Source organism: Salvelinus sp. IW2-2015, linkage group LG8 (genome assembly GCF_002910315.2).
Source record: "Salvelinus sp. IW2-2015 linkage group LG8, ASM291031v2, whole genome shotgun sequence".
Lineage (NCBI taxonomy): Eukaryota > Metazoa > Chordata > Actinopteri > Salmoniformes > Salmonidae > Salvelinus > Salvelinus sp. IW2-2015.
In genome coordinates, this window is record NC_036848.1 from 5,500,056 (window position 1) to 5,521,205 (window position 21,150).

Consider the following 21,150-nt stretch of genomic DNA (forward strand, 5'->3'; position numbering starts at 1 on the left):
AGGGAGCCTGGGAGTGATGGACAGTTTTGAGGGAGCCTGGGAGTGTTGGACAGTTTTGAGGGAGCCTGGGAGTGACGGACAGTTTTGAGGGAGCCTGGGAGTGATGGATAGTTCTGAGGGAGCCTGGGAGTGATGGACAGTTCTGAGGGAGCCTGGGAGTGATGGACAATTTTGAGGGAGCCTGGGAGTGATGGACAGNAGCCTGGGAGTGATGGACAGTTCTGAGGGAGCCTGGGAGTGATGGACAATTTTGAGGGAGCCTGGGAGTGATGGACAGTTTTGAGGGAGCCTGGGTCTGGGAGTGATGGAGAGTTCTGGGGGAGGAGTCAGAAGCAGGAAGTGTTTCCATTATCTCTCCTTCTTTACCACAGACTAGACCAGAGAGAGCTGCCACTGCACAGGGCAGATATTGGTAAGACCTTTATGAAAGGGAACCTATCAACGCCATCAGATTTCTTTTAGCATATTACTTTCATTACAGTGTCTGTTGTGAGCTAGATAATTACACAAAGGGTTTTTTCAGTTGTAGTTTTTTGGAATTGAAGTTTCTAATAGGACCCCTCTTATGTCCCTCACCAGGCTGGTCCTCTCTACGTTTCCACTCCTCTTTCTCCAGCCGCACAACGTCCTCTGGATTGGTGGGTTTTCCCAGCTCGTCTCGTGGGATGATCAGCCCATGGAAAGGACACTATGGGAATCAGACATTCGTGGCCTCATCAACAACGATCCTCTACACGTCACTTTCACTCTAATTCTGACTAACTGCAAAGCCTCACTTACTGGTATCTAAACGTATTACCAATAGAATATATACAAAAATAGAAATTACAATGACAATTGTAATACTTTCACCAAAAACTTAAACGCTCACCTTGACTCGGTCCTGGCGTTCACAGAGGGCTCCGTTGGGCATGGGGGTTTTGCACCTGTGCTTGACGGGCTGGAAGCGGCCAGCGAACGTGATGTACCTGGACTTCATCTGGGCAGCCAGCTCCTTATTCTCCACCTCTTCCTCTACCTCGTTGGGAACCCAGAACTGGTGCTGGGAGCTATTCCTGGACACCAGGATAGAGGGAGGGGTGTGAAGAACTGTCCATGTACACGGACCTGCTCTTTACTAATATCAATCTGTAGCAATGTTATAGCTATTAGCTGAGAATTTAGTCAGAAGTATTATGGGAGAGTCTCTTTTCAGAACTTATAACACTGTTCATCTCTAATAACAGCTTTACAGTGACTCTGAACATACAATAGTGCTCTCTAGTGGCCATATCAACACCAAATGAAAACTTAGTGAAAAGTTCAGTTCTGTGCAGTAGTTCCATTTCAACGTATACTCAATAAAGCATGTTAGTCATGGAGGAAGTTGGGAGTCTGTATGTACTTGATGATTTTGCCTGCAGTGGGTTGCTCCTCTCCCCAGTAGTAGAGGTCCAGACCGAAGGGGATGACTGGAGCTTTGTCCCTGTCCTCACTGGGGTCACTAGCCTGGTATGTGGGGTCCACATGACCTCCTGCTGCAGAGCTAGAGAGAGATGGAAAACAGCAGTCACAAGTCGTTGAGGCTGTGGTTCTTCTCTTTGGTCGAGACAGACATATTTCCAAAGTAGCCGTCCCAAATCCCAATTCATGTGGAACGACACAAGGGAGTTGAAATAGAACAGTGCAATAAACATCTAGAGCTATGAAGTGAAGCAGGGAGGGGTCACCTGGTGCTAGGTGGCTGGGGTAGGAGGCGCTGCTTGAAGAGGCGGAGTGTGGCGGCTGCACAGGTGGGGTCCTGCTCCTCGTCAGTGGCTCTCTTCCTGGGTCTGGAGAGGGTGTGAGAGGCTCCTGTTGCAGGACACTTCACTGGAGGCTGCACCGGCTTCTTACTGGCCACAGAGGTAGAGGGGGACAGCTCTAAACCTGGAATGACCAGTGTCCATACGTTACATATTACATCAAGAACTTCCAAATACTTTTTATATGTACGGATTTATCAAGCACATTCTACTGCTTTAGTGCTGTGTGCTCACTACTCAGCTCAGATAGTCTTGTGGAACAGCTACTTATTTTCCTAGCCTCTTGGAAAACATACGACTCTCCTCTTAAACACACTGGCCGTCCACTGAATGTCTAAATCCCCATCTGGCCCTGAAGCCTGGAGATGTTGCCCACCCTGCTGTAGGTAATGTTAACACAGTTATGAAGTGAAGGCCAGGGCAGGGAGAGGTGGAGGAGATGCTCTGCCGCTGTGCGTTACCTCCTGGGTGGGCAGAGAGGGGCTGTAGAGGGGCTCGATGAGGGTCAGACTGAGCTTAAAGCTGGAAGAGAGATCACAGCTCTGCTCTAAGCCGCACCTGCCCCAGCCCCATACCGGGACAACTTAAACTTATTAAAACAAATAAATAAAAAATGTTTAAAGAGCAGTTGTTACCTCGCAGAGGACAAAGTGGGAGTTACCTTACAGCTACGCATGTAAGCATCTAACCTCATCTTCATCTCCTCTCCTAGTAACAGACCAGATACATTAGAAAATCCTTTGGAATTAATAAACATTATAAATGACACAAACGTATTTGTGAAAATAATATACCTAAACAATTCCCCCCAACAAGAAAAAGGGGGAAAAGGACAATAAAAGAGAATATAATGTTGGTCACAGGCACAAGTCTTCTTCCTCATCAGAGCCCATTCCCTGCATGACGTAGGCCTATCCCTGGGTTAATCCAAGAGTCCTCCATCGCTCTGACTTACTGCATCGTTCTGTGCAAAGACCCCATCTGAGGAATTGTGAAATACTACCAAATCCTTTCTTTTTCTGTTCAAATTGACCAAAATGGTAGCTATTTGTCTGAAGCAATAAAGTTGCAGGTGTTAAAGAGATAAATCAATAATAGTACATAGAGAGGTCTAGCAGCAGGGAGACACGGCGCTGGGCTGCCAATGGTGGCTATATTGATTTTCCTGAGTTCAGCAGGCCTTGTAATTAAAATGTAAATTTGAGAAAGAGATAACGTCCTGACAGGACTGCTGGGATAAAGGGATAGATAAAAGAGCAGTGGAGAGAATGGAGAAAAAAGAGGAGTGAGAGAGAAAGAGGACAGAGAGAAAGAAAGGGAAAGGCCAAGCTCTTTCTCTCTCTTTGGATCAAAGCTTGGTTTCAAGAGGAAAATAAGAGTTGTTTTCTGAGAAACGGGTTGATGTATTTGATAGATTAAAATGTTAAAATGATTTTTTGTGTGCAAATTCACAAAAATGTTCTCTCTATTTTACTTTCTTAAAATATTTTTCCTAGTAGAGTAGCTACCTTTAATTTATTTGTATTTTTTACTGTTGATTGCACCAGGGCTACAAATATTATTATTTTTGTCCTAAAACTGAATCTTGTATTTTGACTTGTTCCATTGGACTGGCTTCATGTGTACTAAATCCCTGAGGTATCTGAGAAAACATCTAAAGCAGCCAGGAGAAACATCTACAACGTGCCGTTAAAGTCCTCAAGCCGAAATCAATAGAGATCCAGTCAAAACACGGGTACTAAATACATCACATTTAGTACCACTAAAAACACTACTTTGCCAGATTCATTCTGGGACCAAATCATAATTATTTACCCCCAGGAGGACTGCTTCCAATTTAATGAGGAAATATCCCTTATGTAAGTCACAAAGAATCTTGTGAGTGTGTGTGTGTGAGTTCACCTCAGCCTGGCTGTGCTAGGAAGCATGCTCTCTCCCTCCCCACTCCCTGTGGTCTAACCCCCCTACAGAGACTAGGGAGCATGCTCTCTCACTCCCCACTCCCTGTGGTCTAACCCCCCTACAGAGACTAGGGAGCATGCTCTCTCCCTCCCCACTGCCTGTGGTCTAAACCCCCTACAGAGACTAGGGAGCATGCTCTCTCCCTCCCCACTCCCTGTGGTCTAAACCCCCTACAGAGACTAGGGAGCATTGTCTCTCCCTCCCCTCCCCACTCCCTGTGGTCTAACCCCCCTACAGAGACTAGGGAGCATGCTTCTCCCTCCCACTCCCTGTGGTCTAACCCCCTACAGAAACTTAGGGAGCATGCTCTCTCCCTCCCCACTCCCTGTGTCTAACCATCCCTACAGAGATAGGGAGCATGCTCTTCCCTCCCCACTCCCTGTGGTCTACCCCCCCCCCCCCCTACAGAGAGATGAGGCGTAGGTTGGATGTTGTAAATTACAGCACTGGGCTAATAGGAGCTCATTAACAGCATTGCATTGTTAATTTTCCATGGCTTCCACAGATCACTTCATAGATCACTCATCAAAGTAGCCTGCCCGGCCATGCTACAGACTTTGTAGACTGGTTCCTATTCACTTTAAGAACATTAAATAAACCAATCAAGGCACTGGACAACACACAAGGAGGACGGTTTTAGGGCTAATCAGATAACAAATCTAATTAAAGTGACATGGTCAGTTTCGTTTGAAAATGTGATGACGAGGAATTAGGTGGAAAATGTCATGTGAACCCAAAACATGAATTTATTTACATTTAACCTTTATTTAACTAGGCAAGTCAGTTATTATCAGTTTCTTATTTACAATGATGGCCTAGGAACAGTGGGTTAAACTGCCTTGTTCAGGGCAGAATGACAGATTTTTACCTTGTCAGCTCGGGGATTCGATCTAGCAACCTTTCGGTTACTGGCCCAACGCTCCAACCACTAGGCTACCTTAAGGCTGAATCTGAGCACTCAATGTATATTGAAACAAGATGTCTTTGATCACATGTCCAGAAAGGATTCAATTTGAACTTCTTTAGCCAGCAGGTATAAAAGGAGAAATCTTCAGTTCAAACAACAACAAAGCGGTCAGCCCCGCCTCTGTTTTGGTAAACAGCTGAGGGATGGAGCTGGAAAAACGTAACCACTCAAATTCATAGACAGAGCTTCGGATGCGAGGACTGACCATCCCTGAGAACAAAATGACAGTTTTAAACATGTTTTGAGGCTATACAGTGTTTGCATTGCTTACAAAAAAAGACAACAAGCTTATATTTTGGGTTCTGATGGAGTATGACAATTGAACTAAGCATGAGGCATTTTGAAGTTATATTCTTCAAGAATCAATTGGTGTATATCACTAATTTGAAAGTAAAAAAATGGATGTAGCAATTGCAGATTGCCCCTTTGTCAACTATTATGACATAGTGTCAGTTGGAGACAAGGCTGTTATAATCCACTTGCATTACAGACAACCTCTGACCTCTGTGCATGGCACGTTTTGTTACAGCCTTGCAACCATATATCAATCTTGAGGCCATTAGCAATTACACAGACTGGGAAAATGAACTTCTGGCTATAGAACTGGAACAAACCGGTTTGCTGTCAGCGATGGAAGACATTTTATAGAACATTGGTCATAAATCATATAAGGGGATTTAGCACAGGTAAATTAGCAATTATGTTACTTACCATTGGTGAGCAGTTTGGATAATTGAGTACAATGCTGAAGTACTTTTGAACATCTGAAGTTAAAACCAGCCAGGAACGTGCCTGAGCCAGGAACGTGCCTGAGTCCTAACCTACAACCTTTACCAAAACTGCACACGTTGGGCTTTAAACAATCACTCTACAAACAAACCAGCTTTTAGAGGCATTCTTTGGCACCTTCCTCATGTTTATCTGAACCAATCCAATCAATAGTATGTGATGTGTGTGTGGTGATATCCTGAGGCGAGGGTGAGAGCTTACTGGGATTACTCTTCATTATGCTCTTCTCAGATGCTGTTTGTATGGCTGTGACCCTGTTGTGTATGCACCTGCCCCTGGTCCTCTGCAGCTGAGCAAACTCACCGTACTCCTCCCGTAGATGGTCTGGAATGTGGGGTTCAAAACCCTCCTTCTCCGGAACCTCCTCAAAGTCATCATCGTCGTCATCACTGCCCTCCGGCGCTTTCATCTAGTGGATGGGAAGAGGGTGTCTTTGTAAGTACAGGGTCAGCTCAACATGGTTGACTGACTATGGAAAGGACCGCTTCACCATTCGGGCTCCCGAGTGGCGCAGGCACTGCATCTAGTGCGGGCACTGCATCTAGTGCGTCACTACAGACACCCTGGTTCGAATCCAGGCTGTATCACAACCGGCCGTGATTGGGAGTCCCATAGGGCGGCATACAATTGGCCCAGCGTCGTCTGGGTTTGGCCGGTGTAGGCCGTCATTGTAAATAAGAATTTGTTCTTAACTGACTTGCCTAGTTAAATAAAAGGTTAAAAATAAAATAAACTACTAAATGGTAATGCAATGTAGCTAGTTAGACATTTTATTATAAGCTAACAATACATGAGAAAGACTATCCTTACTTGCCTAACATAAAACTAGGCCTCTTCCTAGGACCACAATAATCAAACAGCACCGTCCGTATTCTCCATGCCCCTGCATCACTAGAAGTAAACCGAGACTCTCTTCTCTCCCAGTCTTCCTCAAGTCCCCCGTCTTCCTCAAGTCCCCCGTCTTCCTCAAGTCCCCTACCCCCTCTCCTCTCTGCTGTCTCTGTGTTTGTTTGCAGACAGGTTACAGAGGAATTAGGACCTCATCAGCAGTTCCCCGGTTGCTGATTATCACTCAAATGGTATCCCCCACGGCCCTCAGGGTGTTCACAAGATTTACAGCGCCCGAACGGCTAACTCGGCAGTAACGTGGGACGTCTTCACATTTTAATTCAAAGCCTTAATGGAATTTCCACTTGACCACATCCAATTTTTTTCCGCTTCCTTTTGACGTAGTGGTTTATTTGACCACTGTGCCATCTAATTGTCAGTGCGTATAACAGCGCTTGTTTAGTTAATTTTGTCATTGAGGTTAAGGGAGACAGAGAGGGAGATTTACATAGAGTTTCTCCAGGAGGCAACTTAGTTATTTTTCACCAGTAACTGTAATTGATACAATATGATTGACTAAGGTAGTGCTTTTCAAACAGACAACTTAAAAGTTTACAAATGATCTGAAAAGACAACATGTATTAGTTGTAAAGGTATCTAAAGGCTGTTGTTAACCTTTAGATACATTTGCTCAACTACCCACCCTTCCCCAGTTTGCACATAAGCACCTCTCTGTTCTGGCCAATCCACTCACCTAATACCCAAATCTTAGCCTATCCTTTATTCCTGAAAGAAGAGGAAATAAAACTGTTGGAAGCAATAGGCTGTCCAACAGATGGAGCGATAAGTGTACTGTGGCCCTGATTCACAGGTGTGGGAGAGGTGTCTGTGTGCGGAGCTGATAAGGAACCCGAGACAGGCTAGTCAGAGAAAGTCCGGGTCACCAAGCGATATGGAGGGCTCTCACCTCTGAGCCAGCCAGCTGTATTTCCTCAACACAATCGCTTTCGGGAGATCTACTCAACAAGAGCTGAGAGGACTAGGTGGTAACCACCGGCCTAGGTATTAGGCTTCCAACCATAATCACTACCAAATAAACCCCCCAAGTCTGATTACTCAGGCTGTGTACTTGACTATTTATTACGTCCCACTTCTCAGACAACAGGGCATGAGTTGGATGAAACTAAACTGATGCTGGTATAGATGAGTGGCCACCGTGTCCATGTCTGCCTGTCTGTTAGAAGATGCTGCTGAGAACAAAGAAGGTGGTGTGCATGGTTCAGGACAGGAGGTGATGGTCTCCTCCTCTCCTCTGCCTGGAGCCTCTACCTGCACATGCTCATCTATCACCCAGCCTGTACGTTTTGCTATCACTCTAACACTAATCAAAAGAGAAAACTGTCACCGGCGCTGACCTGTGGAACCTCCCAATTACGCTCTTCAGGAATGACAGGGGCACTTAACTCCCCAGGAGAGTAAATGACCACCATCAATCATGGCGGAATAACAATGAGCTGCCTTGGCCGCAAATTATTTTTGGGGTATAGAATCCGAGCAGGGGAATTTATGAAAAGTGAAAAGCAACCCAAGGCTTTTTTCTCTCCTCCTCCTCCTCCCCTCTCTAAGGGAGGCTGTTCTGTTCTGCTCTGCCTGGGGGATGAAGCGAAGCCAGCATCGCCGCTAAACAGAATTTATGCCTTTTAATTTACTCAAAAAGGTAGTTAACCATTCCCTGCGCTACAACGCATAACAGAATGCCATTTAAATATAGGGGTCATTTTCATAAAATATTACCCATAATTCTCATGTCCTTGGTTTGTCTAGGGCACGCCACGTATGAGCCACTGTTTCACGCACGCCTTTCCATTTATTCAGCTTAATTGCTTTCATGATTACCTTTATGTCAAGTAGTACAGGTAGATCAAAGCTTGCTTTTTATTTCTCTTATTGCCCCTCTCATTTTATTTTTCATTACCGCATGTGAGCGGTGTTGAATATGGCAGATTAGGGTCTAAACTGTCTTTGGATGAGGTCTAAATTACTCCCTGTTATCGCTTTCAACAGGGAGACGAGCCACAGTAATGTACCTGCTGCTCAGAGAGCAGCCACAGTAATGTACCTGCTGCTCAGAGAGCAGCCACAGTAATGTACCTGCTGCTCAGAGAAGCAAGCCACAGTAATGTACCTGCTGCTCAGAGAGCAGCCACAGTAGTCATGCTGCTCAGAGAGCAGCCACAGTAATGTACCTGCTTGCTTCAGAGAGCAGCCACAGTAATGTACCTGTCTGCTCAAGAGCAGCAGCCCCAGTAAGTATATGCTGCTCAGAGAGCAGCCACAGTAATGTGCATGTTGCTCAGAGAGCAGCTACAGTAATGTACATGCTGCTCAGAGAGGAGCCACAGTAATGTGCATGTTGCTCAGAGAGCAGCTACAGTAATGTGCATGCTGCTCAGAGAGGAACCACAGTAATGTACATGCTGCTCAGAGAGAGCAGCCCCAGTAATGTATATGCTGCCAGAGAGCAGCCACAGTAATGTGCATGTTGCTCAGAGAGCAGCCACAGTAATGTACATGCTGCTCAGAGAGGAGCCACATAATGTGCATGTTGCTCAGAGAGCAGCTACAGTAATGTGCATGTTGCTCAGAGAGCAGCCACAGTAATGTACATGTTGCTCAGAGAGCAGCCACAGTAATGTACATACTGCTCGAGAGACAGCCACAGTAATGTACATGCTGCTCAGAGAGCAGCCACAGTAATGTACCTGCTGCTCAGAGAGCAGCCACAGTAATGTACATACTACTCAGAGAGCAGCCACAGTAATGTACCTGCTGCTCAGAGAGCAGCCACAGTAATGTACTGCTACTCAGACAGGCGCCACAGTAATGTACATACTGCTCAGAGAGCAGGCCACAGTAATGTACATGCTGCTCAGAGAGCAGCCACAGTAATGTACATGCTGCTCAGAGAGCAGCCACAGTAATGTACATGCTGCTCAGAGAGGAGCCACAGTAATGTACATGTTGCTCAGAGAGGCCAGCTAGATGGTGGTGAATAAGTGGCTCATCCTTCGCCCTGCACTTAATACAACAGACACTTGTGCTTATGAGACACGAAGACCAATTTAATTGTCCCATAATATTACAACAATATCAGATTAAATAGTAATTAACTCATAATTACTGATATGAGAGAGAGAGAGAGAGAGAGAGAGAGAGAGAGAGAGAGAGAGAGAGAGAGAGAGAGAAAAAAAGCAAAAGAGCAGTATGGTTTTGAAATGATACTTGAAGAAATGAAGGATATTTTCCTCTATTTCATAGAATGTGATACTGGTTTCTAATATAATAATGGTTTCTAATATAATAATGGATTTGGTAACACTTTAGTTTGTACTCTCTCTCCCTTTCCCTGTTTGGGGGTAGAATCCGCTAAGTTAGAATAGAGTTGTTAAAGCGATCATAATATGTTCATGACACATATTGAAACCTGTTGTGACATATATTGTGTTATTTTATGGCTGGTTATATGACACCTACAGAAGAGTGTAAAAACCTACAAAACCTACTACACAAGGCAAAACATTCCATTACATCATAGCCTACATGTCAACAGTATGTTTATGTTATATAACATTTTCTGAAATTGACCATATTAAATTAACATTGTAATTGCGCACACATTGATGTCAGACATGCGCCTACCCCAATGCTCTGTTGCTGATGACTGGTATGAATGCAGGAGGAGATCTCAGGAGGAGGACAAGACACCCTCTTTTTGACTGATATAAAGGCATGTACATGATAGGCCTATCTGGCTTATATGATTATGATGGTCATAATGCTTCTTGACAGTGCCATAGTGTATTTTTTTTAGTCCAAGTAAAGTGACACAGGATGGTCATAATGCTTCATGACAGTGTCATGAAGTGTATTATCTACAAGTTATTTAAAATATGACAACAACAAAGGATTTAAGAAACAAACTTTCAAACGAAAGGAAACTTCTTGACAGGGAAAAAACTAATTTGAATAAATGTGGGTTTGACCCTTTTATGTAGGTGTCATAACCAGCCATAAAATGCAATATATGTCACAAAAGGTGTAAATATATGGGTCATGACAGTGGTAATACCATATTATTACAGGTTATGACAAGTTATGTCAGCTGTTATGACATGGTTATGACCGTGTTATAACGTGTCATGACACAGTGTAAAGTGTTACCACAATGGTAAAGTACGAGACAGCCAAATCCCCCAACCTAATGTTTACCATAGAAATGATCGCTTTAAAAACTCTATTCTAACTTAGCGGATTCCACCCTCAAACTCAGGGAAAAGGAGACAAAGTGCAATCCACACGTTCTACATTACTCCAGGCCCAGGTACAGTCTTTCATTTCCAGTAGCTAGCAATTGTGGAAAAGGAGATTGCTATTTTGTTTATACCAGTTGTCTTCTTTAATCCAAAGCAGTTATTTCTCCGTTGATAGATTAAAACCCCATGGAATAATATTACCAGCCCACTAGAAATTCCTGGTTGTCAGACATTCTTTTAGTTTTAATTCTGCAGTGATAAAATCAGGACTGCAATCTTGAGATGGCAGCGTTGTAACTCTTATACAGGGGTGTGCATGGGGAGGAGAAACATTTTGCTGACACAAGCCTATCTAAAACATGGGCTCTATCCCTTATCCCCACCTTTGCATTTAAAAACAGACCTTTTTCCTATCCTGTACAACGTATAAAGAAAATCACTCTTACAAAATACTCCAGGACAGTTCCCCTAGATAATATTTTTTATTTTAAGTTAACTATACGGATATCTTCCCTTGAATGGTCTACATAGCAAATATAGCAGCTTTAGGCTACAACTGCGGTGTTAATTGTTACTTATTTATTCCTTTGTATTTCAGAGATAATAATTGTATGTCATTCAATCAGGAAAATGGGTGTTCTTTTTTCATTCAAAAAAATATCAAATTATACACATTTCCCTAATTAGGCTAATTTAAAATCTGCAAAGGTGTCCATGATACATTTTAGAGACAGAAGCAGGCGCATTAAATAAGAATATGATCCATTCCTTCCCAGTGCTACTTGGCATGCCATTCCGTCCCAGTGCTACTTGGCGTGCCATTCCTTCCCAGTCCTACTTGGCGTGCCATTCCTTCCCAGTCCTACTTGGTGTGCCATTCTGTCCCAGTGCTACTTGGCGTGCCATTCCTTCCCAGTGCTACTTGGCGTGCCATTCCTTCCCAGTGCTACTTGGCGTGCCATTCCTTCCCAGTCCTACTTGGCGTGCCATTCCTTCCCAGTGCTACTTGGCGTGCCATTCCTTCCCAGTGCTACTTGGCGTGTCATTCCTTCCCAGTGCTTTACTTGGCGTGCCATTCCTTCCCAGTCCTACTTGGCGTGCCATTCCTTCCCAGTGCTACTTGGCGTGTCATTCCTTCCCAGTGCTACTTGCCATGTCATTCCTTCCCAGTGCTACTTGGCGTGTCATTCCTTCCCAGTGCTACTTGGCATGCCATTCCTTCCCAGCGCTACTTGGCGTGTCATTCCTTCCCAGAGCTACTTGGCGTGTCATTCCTTCCCAGTGCTACTTGGCGTGCCATTCCTTCCCAGTGCTACTTGGCGTGCCATTCCTTCCCAGTGCTATTTGCCGTGTCATTCCTTCCCAGCGCTACTTGGCTTTGAAACATCCAGGGTGAACTATGGATTGGCCATGTCCAAACCTCCGTCCCTTCCCCCAGTGAAAGGTGTAGGTGAGGTTCTGGTTATATATCCACCACTTACTGGAAAAAACACCCTTCAGGGGGCTAAAGTGCTCCCTGTGCCCTCCAATATATTTTCTATGGTCTAATTAATTGTGTAAGCAATCTCAATGACTTTGTGCCCTGGGAAGCGCCCGCTCCAGTGTACTCCTTAAGTCTGTTATCCTTTAAAAAAAATATCTTAGGAGGCAACGTCAGACAACTCAACTCAACTTCATTTGTCTTTTGGCAAGTTTGATGGCTATGCATTTAAAAACCCATTCAATCTTATAAACCAAAAATGTTATGTACTCAGCTGTGATGGTCCTTCGTTCATCTGCTATTTATATGCTAATATCCACTCTCACTGGAAGGTAATTATTACAGCAAACCAATAACTCAGGTGTATGGGCTGCTGGAGCAAGGCGGCTGGGCCAGGGGAATGCCCGGCCAGGGGAATGGAATTAAGCGCTGCGAGTCGGTCGGTCGGAGGACACACTCAAGACTGCTGGAGGTGAAAAACTCTTTAAGTTGTCCTCCATTGTCTATGCAGACAATGTAATGCCCCTCACTGCCAGGCTGTCCCTTGTGGCTGTAAGACAGCATTCAGTCTCAGAAACACACAAGTCCACAGACAGACAGACAGACACCATCTCCTCAGTATATTACATTATGCATTACTGTGGAGGGAGAATGTGTTCTGTGAAGATTGTAAAGGCTTTAATGCAAGAATCATTTAAATGCATTTACTTTCTTTACATAAGAAAATGTAGCCTGACGCAAAATGTGCTTTGGTCTTGGAAAGCATTTCCAGTCACATAGTGATTGATGTTAATGAGTATTTCCACCATGCATATATAGCCTAGCTACTATTCGATTGGTTCTGTGGTCAAGAGCCATGTCCAAATACTATGTGGTACTTTGTAGCAGCATTTGATAAAAAGAGTTTCTGTCATAAAGTAATGAAGTGAGAAAAGGCCTATTGGGTAAATAAGATTCAACGGGAGGGAGAGGATCTGACATGAAGACAAACAGAAGGGGGACTGAGGGATGCTTTGGGGACGTGGAGATAGGTACCAGCCAATAGTAAATGGTCCATATTCCAGACCTACTACCGGACTGGGTGTCTGGGGGATACACTAATGAGGGCCCCTTAGGGGCCTCCCCCGGGACCTCATCCTGGAGGGGACCGCCAGGTCACCTGACAGATGAAGTTATATATGTCTACATCCTCCAAACGACACTGTCAGCTTCCCCAATGTCTTTATCCTGAACGTCTGGAACAGGCAGAGTGGGCCAACCAGCGACGTGACACGGGCGCAATCATAGGATGATGAGACTATTACTTAGCCCATCTGATGAATATATTTGAACTATGTCTAGATAAATGCATGCTGAAAGTGGTTCACATTAAATAGGCCCAGTCTCTGAACATCATAAAGATAATGACATTCGGGGATATAACAACAGTTATCCTGCTTACTGATCTCAAATGAGTGATCATGTGCTTGACTGAACCCTGTACAGATCAGTGGTCAGTGTGGATCAGGAGTGCAGAGGGTGAAGACAGACTAGGCCTGCCAAGCCTCTCCGTTAGCTCCCAGACAGAGTGTGGAGTGGTGCTAACATTAATACCAGTCAGTCTGTAGATATTGTACACACGGCCTGATCAGGTGAGGATGAAGCACAGAACAGGCAGGGGGAAAGACTCTCTCTGTTTATCTCCAGTTTCCCAATGTGAAAAACAGAGAGACATCAATTACTGCTCTTCCTCCTGGTCCTGATAAGATGCCTTATCTGGGTAAACAACGCAATATTCATCCCATGCTGCATGTTCAACGTGTGGGGAGGGGGTTGAAAAGGTGCCTGCTTTACAAATACTCCCTTCTTTACCATAAACCTCAGTGACCAATAATTAAAGGTGCTTAAATGAGATCCAGCCAGCTGCAGAGTGCTGGTGTCAGACACATCCACCTCTTCCATTTATCAAATGGGTGCCACTGCCAGCAGACAGAGAGAGAGAGAGAGGAGGGGTACTGCTGGAAGAAGGATACTGCTAGAAGAAGAGGGATACTGCTGGAGGAAGAGGGATACTGCAGTACAGCAGGCACTCAGTCTGGATGTGGGTTAAGGTTTGGCCCTTTCATTTACAATAGGACTAGGATGGAGAAGTGGGTCCTACATGGAGTATGGATTGCTCAATCAAATATCAAATTGATGTCAAGAGTACATTTTAATTAAAGCAGTTTTCATGGATACGTTTAAAACAAGCATACTTTGCTTTCTGTTGTACTCACTGAAGCCCGATAGAGAATTAACGCAACATATAATTAAAACGTAACATAAATTATCCAAATCCATGATTGGATCTCATAAATGTTTCTGTGTTATGTTATGCAACTGTGAGGAGGTACAATGTAGTGTAGTCCTGCAGGCTGAAGCCATACAAATATACTAACTACAAGGCTATTAAGGGTTGAGTTGTTTTGGTAATTACTTTGTTCCTTGACTTCACGTCTATGTTTTTATGTCAGTGGAGTGAGAAGCAGCTAAACTACCATCTTTACCTTTTGGATTTCTCAATTTTACTCCCAATCAGCACGGGTTTATTGAGTCGAAAAAGCAATCACATCCTTGTCAGAGCCCCGATAAAACGAATACAGTAATGAAATGCTTTTAAGGGTAAAAAGGAAAAACTAATTATGATAAAGGACTTTAAGTTGTTGCTTTATCACACGGCATTGGAAATGTTGTCTGACAGTGATAAACCTTTACAGGTAGCAGTATGGCGCTCTGTCACTGTCACTTCTCCGCGTTCCCTCAAACGCAACGCTCTCGCTCGCTCTCCCTGCCCAGTTAAAAAGGGACATCAGGTGTCATAATGATGAGTCTCATAACTGCTAGGTATGCGTAGTATTCCAGAGAGGGAGAGAAATGGTTCTGTCTATTAATACCTAAAGCCCTGCCTCTCCATTCTCTCTCGCTGTGCTAATCTCAGCCTGATGCGTTCCATTTCAATACCGCTATCATACCTCGCACAAATGTCCAACTATTCATTTTTTTAATACAACTACTGTGGTTCTTCCACTTCCAGGCCCTGAAACTATTTAAAATAAAAGACATTACAGAAGTGCTGAACATGGAATTAGATTTTAGGGACTTTTGCCTTCAGGTGTTAATGGTATTGAGGCCATGGACAACATGTCAATGATGCCGCTCACTTTTTCCAATGAGAAAATCAATAACAATAACATGTGGGATTTCACAGTTTTCAGAGAAGATCTGAACATAAATATGTAAAAGTGAAGAGGATAAAGATGTCTGTATTAAAAACACAGCAATTGATGCATACTGCATTAGTGCAATCTACTTACTTGTATTTAAAAAATGATTTTACCTGTGGATAATACAGACCACACACAGATATCTGCACACTGACGTTTGTTAAATGATCCTCAGTACCGTACTGATAGTTGTCAACCCCTCGAGCCAGGCCGTTAACCCACTGTTCCCCGGGAACCGAAAACATGGATGGCGATTAAGCCACCTCTCTGATTCAGAGGGGTTGGGTTAAATGCAGAAGACACATTTCAGTTGAATGCATTCAGTTGTACAACTGACTAGGTATCCCCCTTTCCCTACTCGTATGGGGAGGCAGGTAGCCTAGTGGTTAGAGCGTTGGACTAGCAACCGAAAGGTTGCAAGATCGAATCCCCGAGCTGACAGGGTAAAAATGTGTCATTCTGCCCCTGAACAAGGCAGTTAACTCACTGTTCCTAGGCCGTCATTGAAAATAAGAATTTGTTCTTAACTGACTTGCCTAGTTAAATAAAAATAAAAAAGTATGGCAAGTGGCAAACTTCTTCCTCTCTGTGGGTAATACGTTGTGAAATAGTGCCATCTGCTGGTAAAAATATATACTTGCAACCAGGCTGAGAAGTCACATCAACAACTGGACAGTAAAAAGGACGAATGCATGCAAAGAAAAATATGATCTGGATTTCTTGCAAATTACTCTATTGCTTGACACCTGCCCTTCTTGCTAAATAATGTTTTCATTGTACTCACCACTCTGCGATGCCTGGCCTTGTAGTCAATGTGCAGGTCTTCATGTTTCTGGAGAGCTCTCTCCAGTGACGACTTCAAGTCTATGGCACGTCTGAGGAGCGGTTCTGGCACACCCGCCTTGGTGAAAACCTTGGGAGAAAGTATTCAACTTTTTGCCTGTCCTGGAACATGTACACAGGTCCTAAATAGTATCAACATTACTATCAAGCTGTCCTGGAACATGTACACAGGTCCTAAATAGTATGCAACATTACTATCAAGCTGTCCTGGAACATGTACACAGGTCCTAAATAGTATCAACATTACTATCAAGCTGTCCTGGAACATGTACACAGGTCCTAAATAGTATCAACATTACTATCAAGCTGTCCTGGAACATGTACACAGGTCCTAAATAGTATCAAATTACTATCAAGCTGTCCTGGAACATGTACACAGGTCCTAAATAGTATCAACATTACTATCAAGCTGTCCTGGAACATGTACACAGGTCCTAAAGGACCATTATTTTGGTTTATCCATGTTTGATGATAGAGAGCATCTTGGCTGGCTACATCACTGCTTGGTACGGCAACTTCAAAGCTAATGCAAGGCGCTACAGAGGGTGGTGAGTACGGCCCAGTACATCACAGAGGCAGAGCTCCCTGCCATCCAGGACCTCTATACCAGGTGGTGTCAGAGGAAGGGCCAAAAAGTTGTCAAAGACTCCAACCACCCAAGTTCTCTCTGCTACCGCACAGCAAGTGGTACCAGTGCACCAAGTCTGGAACCACACACTCAGACTGACACCCCAACACACACACACACACACTTACAAACATAGGCTGCTGCTACTGTCATTTATTATTCCTGTTGCCTAGTCATTTTACCCCTACCTATATGTACATATCTACCTCAATTACCTCGTACCCCTGCACATCGACTAGGTACTGGTACTCCCTGTATATAGCCATGTTATTACCTGGTACTCCCTGTATATAGCCATGTTACTACCTGGTACTCCCTGTATATAGCCATGTTACTACCTGGTTCTCCCTGTATATAGCCATGTTACTACCTGGTTTGTCCCTGTATATAGCCTTGTACTACCTGGTACTCCCTGTATATAGCCTTGTTACTACCTGGTACTCCCTGTATATTGCCATGTTACTACCTGGTACTCCCTGTATATAGCCATGTTATTACCGGTTCTCCCTGTATATAGCCATGTTACTACCTGGTACTCCCTGTATATAGCCATTTACTACCTGGTACTCCCTGTATATAGCCATGTTACTACCTGGTTACTCTCTGTATATAGCCATGTTACTACCTGGTACTCCCTGTATATAGCCATGTTACTACCTGGTACTCCTGTAATTAGCCATGTTACTACCTGGTACTCCCTGTATATAGCCATGTTACTACCTGGTACTCCCTGTTATATAGCCATGTTACTACCTGGCACTCCATGTATATAGCCATGTTACTACCTGGCACTCCCTGTATATAGCCATGTTACTACCTGGTACTCCCTGTATATAGCCATGTTACTACCTGGTACTCCCTGTATATAGCCATGTTACTACCTGGTACTCCCTGTATATAGCCATGTTACTACCTGGTACTCCCTGTATATAGCCATGTTAGTTTTACTCTGTATTGTTATTCACTGGGTATTTATTCCTCGTGTCACTATGATTATTTTTTTTGCCCCTTTTTCTACCCAATTTCGTGATATCCAATTGGTAGTTATAGTCTTGTCCATCGCTGCAACTCCCGTACAGACTCAGGAGCGACGAAGGTCGAGAACCATGCATCCACCGAAACACGACCTGCCAAGCCGCAATGTTTCTTGACACACTGCTCACTTAACCCGGAAGCCAGCCGCACCAATGTGTCGGAGGAAACACCGTACACCTGGCGACCGTGTCAGCGTGCATGCGCCCGGCCCGCCACAAGGAGCCGCTAGACCGCGATAGGACAAGGATATCCCGGGCTGGCCAAACCCTCCCCTAACCTGGGATCGAACCCGGATTCTTAAGTAAGCATTTCACTGTTAGTCTACACCTTGTTTACTAATAAGCATGTGACAAATACAATTTCATTTGATGTTTTTGAAAATCAGTTGAATTTGAAGCCCTACCTGAACCCAGTACTGGACGACAGGCAGGTGTTTAGTACTGAGCATTTTGTGCAGGTCCTTCATGGTGTTCACCACTGCTTCATTTTCCTCTGTCTCCTTTAACTTTAAATCTGTGGGGATTGAGGAAAAGTACTGAAAGGTGACATTCCTTCCCTGTCTGGCACATTTAAAAAAAAACTGCACTTCTTATTCAGCGTGGTCTTTTTGAAGTGTTGATTAGAACTCTTTCGAGAATTATGTTAAAGGTTATGTGGTTCCTATAGATGTAACTGTCCTGTGTGAGTGACTACTCACCTGTGGAGAGTTTAAAGGTTACGTGGGTTCCTATAGGTCTAACTGTCCTGTGTGAGTGACTACTCACCTGTGGAGAGGTTAAAGGTATGTGGGTTCCTATAGATGTACTGTCCTGTGTGAGTGACTACTCACCTGTGGAGAGGTTAAAGCGTACGTGGGTTCTATAGGTCTAACTGTCCTGTGTGAGTGACTACTCACCTGTGGAGAGGTTAAAGGTTATGTGGGTTCCTATAGATGTAACTGTCCTGTGTGAGTGACTACTCACCTGTGGAGAGGTTTTAAATGTTACGTGGGTTCCTATAGGTCTAACTGTCCTGTGTGAGTGACTACTCACCTGTGGAGAGGTTAAAGGTTACGTGGGTTCCTATAGATGTGAGTGACTACTCACCTGTGGAGAGGTTCAGGTCCAGGCTGTATTTGTGAGATATGAGTCCTGTGTTGCGTATGAATGCATCTTCTTCCAGAACATCCTCCATATCGCTGTCTTCATCACTAGGATCCTCTTCCTCCTTCTCCTCATTGGTTTTCGTTGCTGTACTTGTCTCTGGATTCTTGGGTTCCCTCTGGAGCTCCAGGTCTTTACTACAACAGGGCTGTTCGTCTAGGTCACTGGAGGTGCTAGTCTTCTCATTAGGCACAGAAGAGACAGAAACGGTTGAATTATTGGCTGGGGTTGAGGTATCTAGGTCACTGAGGTCAAACTCTACAGGCAGAAGCAACTTCATGCAGTTGTTTATCTCTGTAAGACACTCTTCAATCTCTTCTGAGGCATCTGAGAAGAAGCAACAACAACACAGAAAAGTTAGACATTAACTACACTCAATGCATGAAAACCCTGAACCTGGTGTATAAAGGAAGTGATACAATATAATTATTATAATGATAATAAAAACAATAGTAATAATATGTAAGGTGTGCACCTTCCATTTCCTTGGTGGCCTTTTCAACTTTGTCTTTATAAATCCTCTCCAGTCTTTTCTGTCTCTCCTCCTCTCGTTTCCTCTCAGCTAGTGTTCTGGCCTGAACATCATGAAAGTCCACCTGAAAGGAACACAAACAGCACTTCATTTACTTGTTTTACTGTGACCTTTAAAATTATATAATACGGGTAATCATCCTTCTTACCTTTTTAACCTGCTTGAGAAAGTGGTAGCCCAAGGCCAGTTTCTTATAGGCTTCTCCGTAAGTGGCCTGCCATTCTTGCACAGTTTTGATGGCAATGGTCTTCAGCTTTCGGGCCACCTCTTTGGGTGGTGGCAGAGGCTCATCTGAGTCCGTCTCCACTGTCAGGTCCAGAAACTCCTGGAAGTTGTCCACCAGCAGGACCCTGAAGTGGTGTGAGCGTGTGAAGAGTTCACTGACCATCTGGAAGGCTGACAGGCGGATCTCGGCATGCTCCTGGGCCAGCTGCGTCATGGTCAGGTGGTAGAAGTGCTCAATGTAGTCGTTGGAAACTCTGTTAGAGGAGAAGTTGTGTTTGACAGAATTAAAATTGTACTCATTTGTATGTAAAGTTGAAGCGGAATAAGTAAATTAGCTATAGGAAAGAACTTCCTACTTGCATATCTTTTTCACTTCCTTCAGTTTATTTGGATTTAGTTGTGGTTCCCCAGATGTGGTCAACTCTTCCACGAGCTCTGACAACTTATCTCGTTGTGCGTGTTCCATCCTTTTACCTGAAGCGCTGGGAGATAAACCACGAACAGTAACGGTAGTATGCAAATTAGCACAAATGTAAAAAGCAATGTAGCTAACTAAGCCAACGGTGACACCCCTGGGTATACTTGAATTAAAGTGGTAGCTAATGGCATTTAAAGAGACTAGATAAAACAAACTAGCTATATGCTAGCTGGCAAATACGTAGGCAAAGACCACTTCACGAGCGAGACACATACTAACTCCAGTACAGTACGTCCACATAGATTTCCTTTCAAAATATTTTATGAAGAATTCACGACAGTCGTATTTAATCATAATTCATAATTGTGAGCTTATGAAAGACATTGCTGGCTGCTACAGTGTCTGGTCTTCTAGCTACTGTAGCAAGGTCTGTAGCAAAGACAGCTAGCTAGCTCCTCCTAAATGCCTGTCATGCTGAGCATGCGTCGCCCAGCCCTAGCCAATCAGCTGCTTCAAACAAAACACAGTGACTTCCGGTCAGGAATTTTCTGCGCCTTCAGTAGGACACAATATCCCGAGAGGATCCCTATGATAGATGCTTCAGGTTGTTTTAGCGTTCATAGCACTGGTTATTATTAACTGTACTGCAGGAATGGAACGTAAATCACAGAAAATATATGTAGTGGTGGCAGCTGCAGAGAAGTACTTGCAGGGTTGGGGAGTAACTGATTACATGTTATCCGTTACATGTAATGGATTACCAAAAAATGGTAACTGTAATATTTTACGTTACCAGCAAAAACATTATCAGATTAGATGCTTTTGAAAAACTAGATCATTACTTCGAGGATTACTTATAAATTCAGAGGATGTTTGCGAAAAACAATCTTTGTAACTTTTCTGTTTTCTTAATGACATTCAAATCAGCATTGAAAAAAGGCGCAAATTTAAGTTTGTTCCAC

General features: G+C 44.0%; 1 protein-coding gene across 1 annotated transcript in view; it reads right to left on the reverse strand.

Moving 5' to 3' along the window:
• uvssa (UV-stimulated scaffold protein A) overlaps window positions 1–20,555 on the reverse strand; it is a 24,805-nt gene extending 4,250 nt beyond the window's left edge. Inside the window, exons 1-12 of the mRNA XM_023992251.2 lie at window positions 20,464–20,555; window positions 20,127–20,252; window positions 19,694–20,024; window positions 19,489–19,609; window positions 18,957–19,340; window positions 18,275–18,384; window positions 16,150–16,278; window positions 5,806–5,911; window positions 1,710–1,908; window positions 1,385–1,525; window positions 872–1,055; window positions 577–688 (exon numbers count right to left, since the gene is read on the reverse strand). Coding sequence (XP_023848019.1) covers window positions 577–688; window positions 872–1,055; window positions 1,385–1,525; window positions 1,710–1,908; window positions 5,806–5,911; window positions 16,150–16,278; window positions 18,275–18,384; window positions 18,957–19,340; window positions 19,489–19,609; window positions 19,694–20,024; window positions 20,127–20,236 — 1,927 coding nt within the window. The 5' untranslated portion in view covers window positions 20,237–20,252; window positions 20,464–20,555. The remainder of the gene's footprint in view (window positions 1–576; window positions 689–871; window positions 1,056–1,384; window positions 1,526–1,709; window positions 1,909–5,805; window positions 5,912–16,149; window positions 16,279–18,274; window positions 18,385–18,956; window positions 19,341–19,488; window positions 19,610–19,693; window positions 20,025–20,126; window positions 20,253–20,463) is intronic.
• Between the last annotated feature and the right edge of the window lie 595 nt (window positions 20,556–21,150).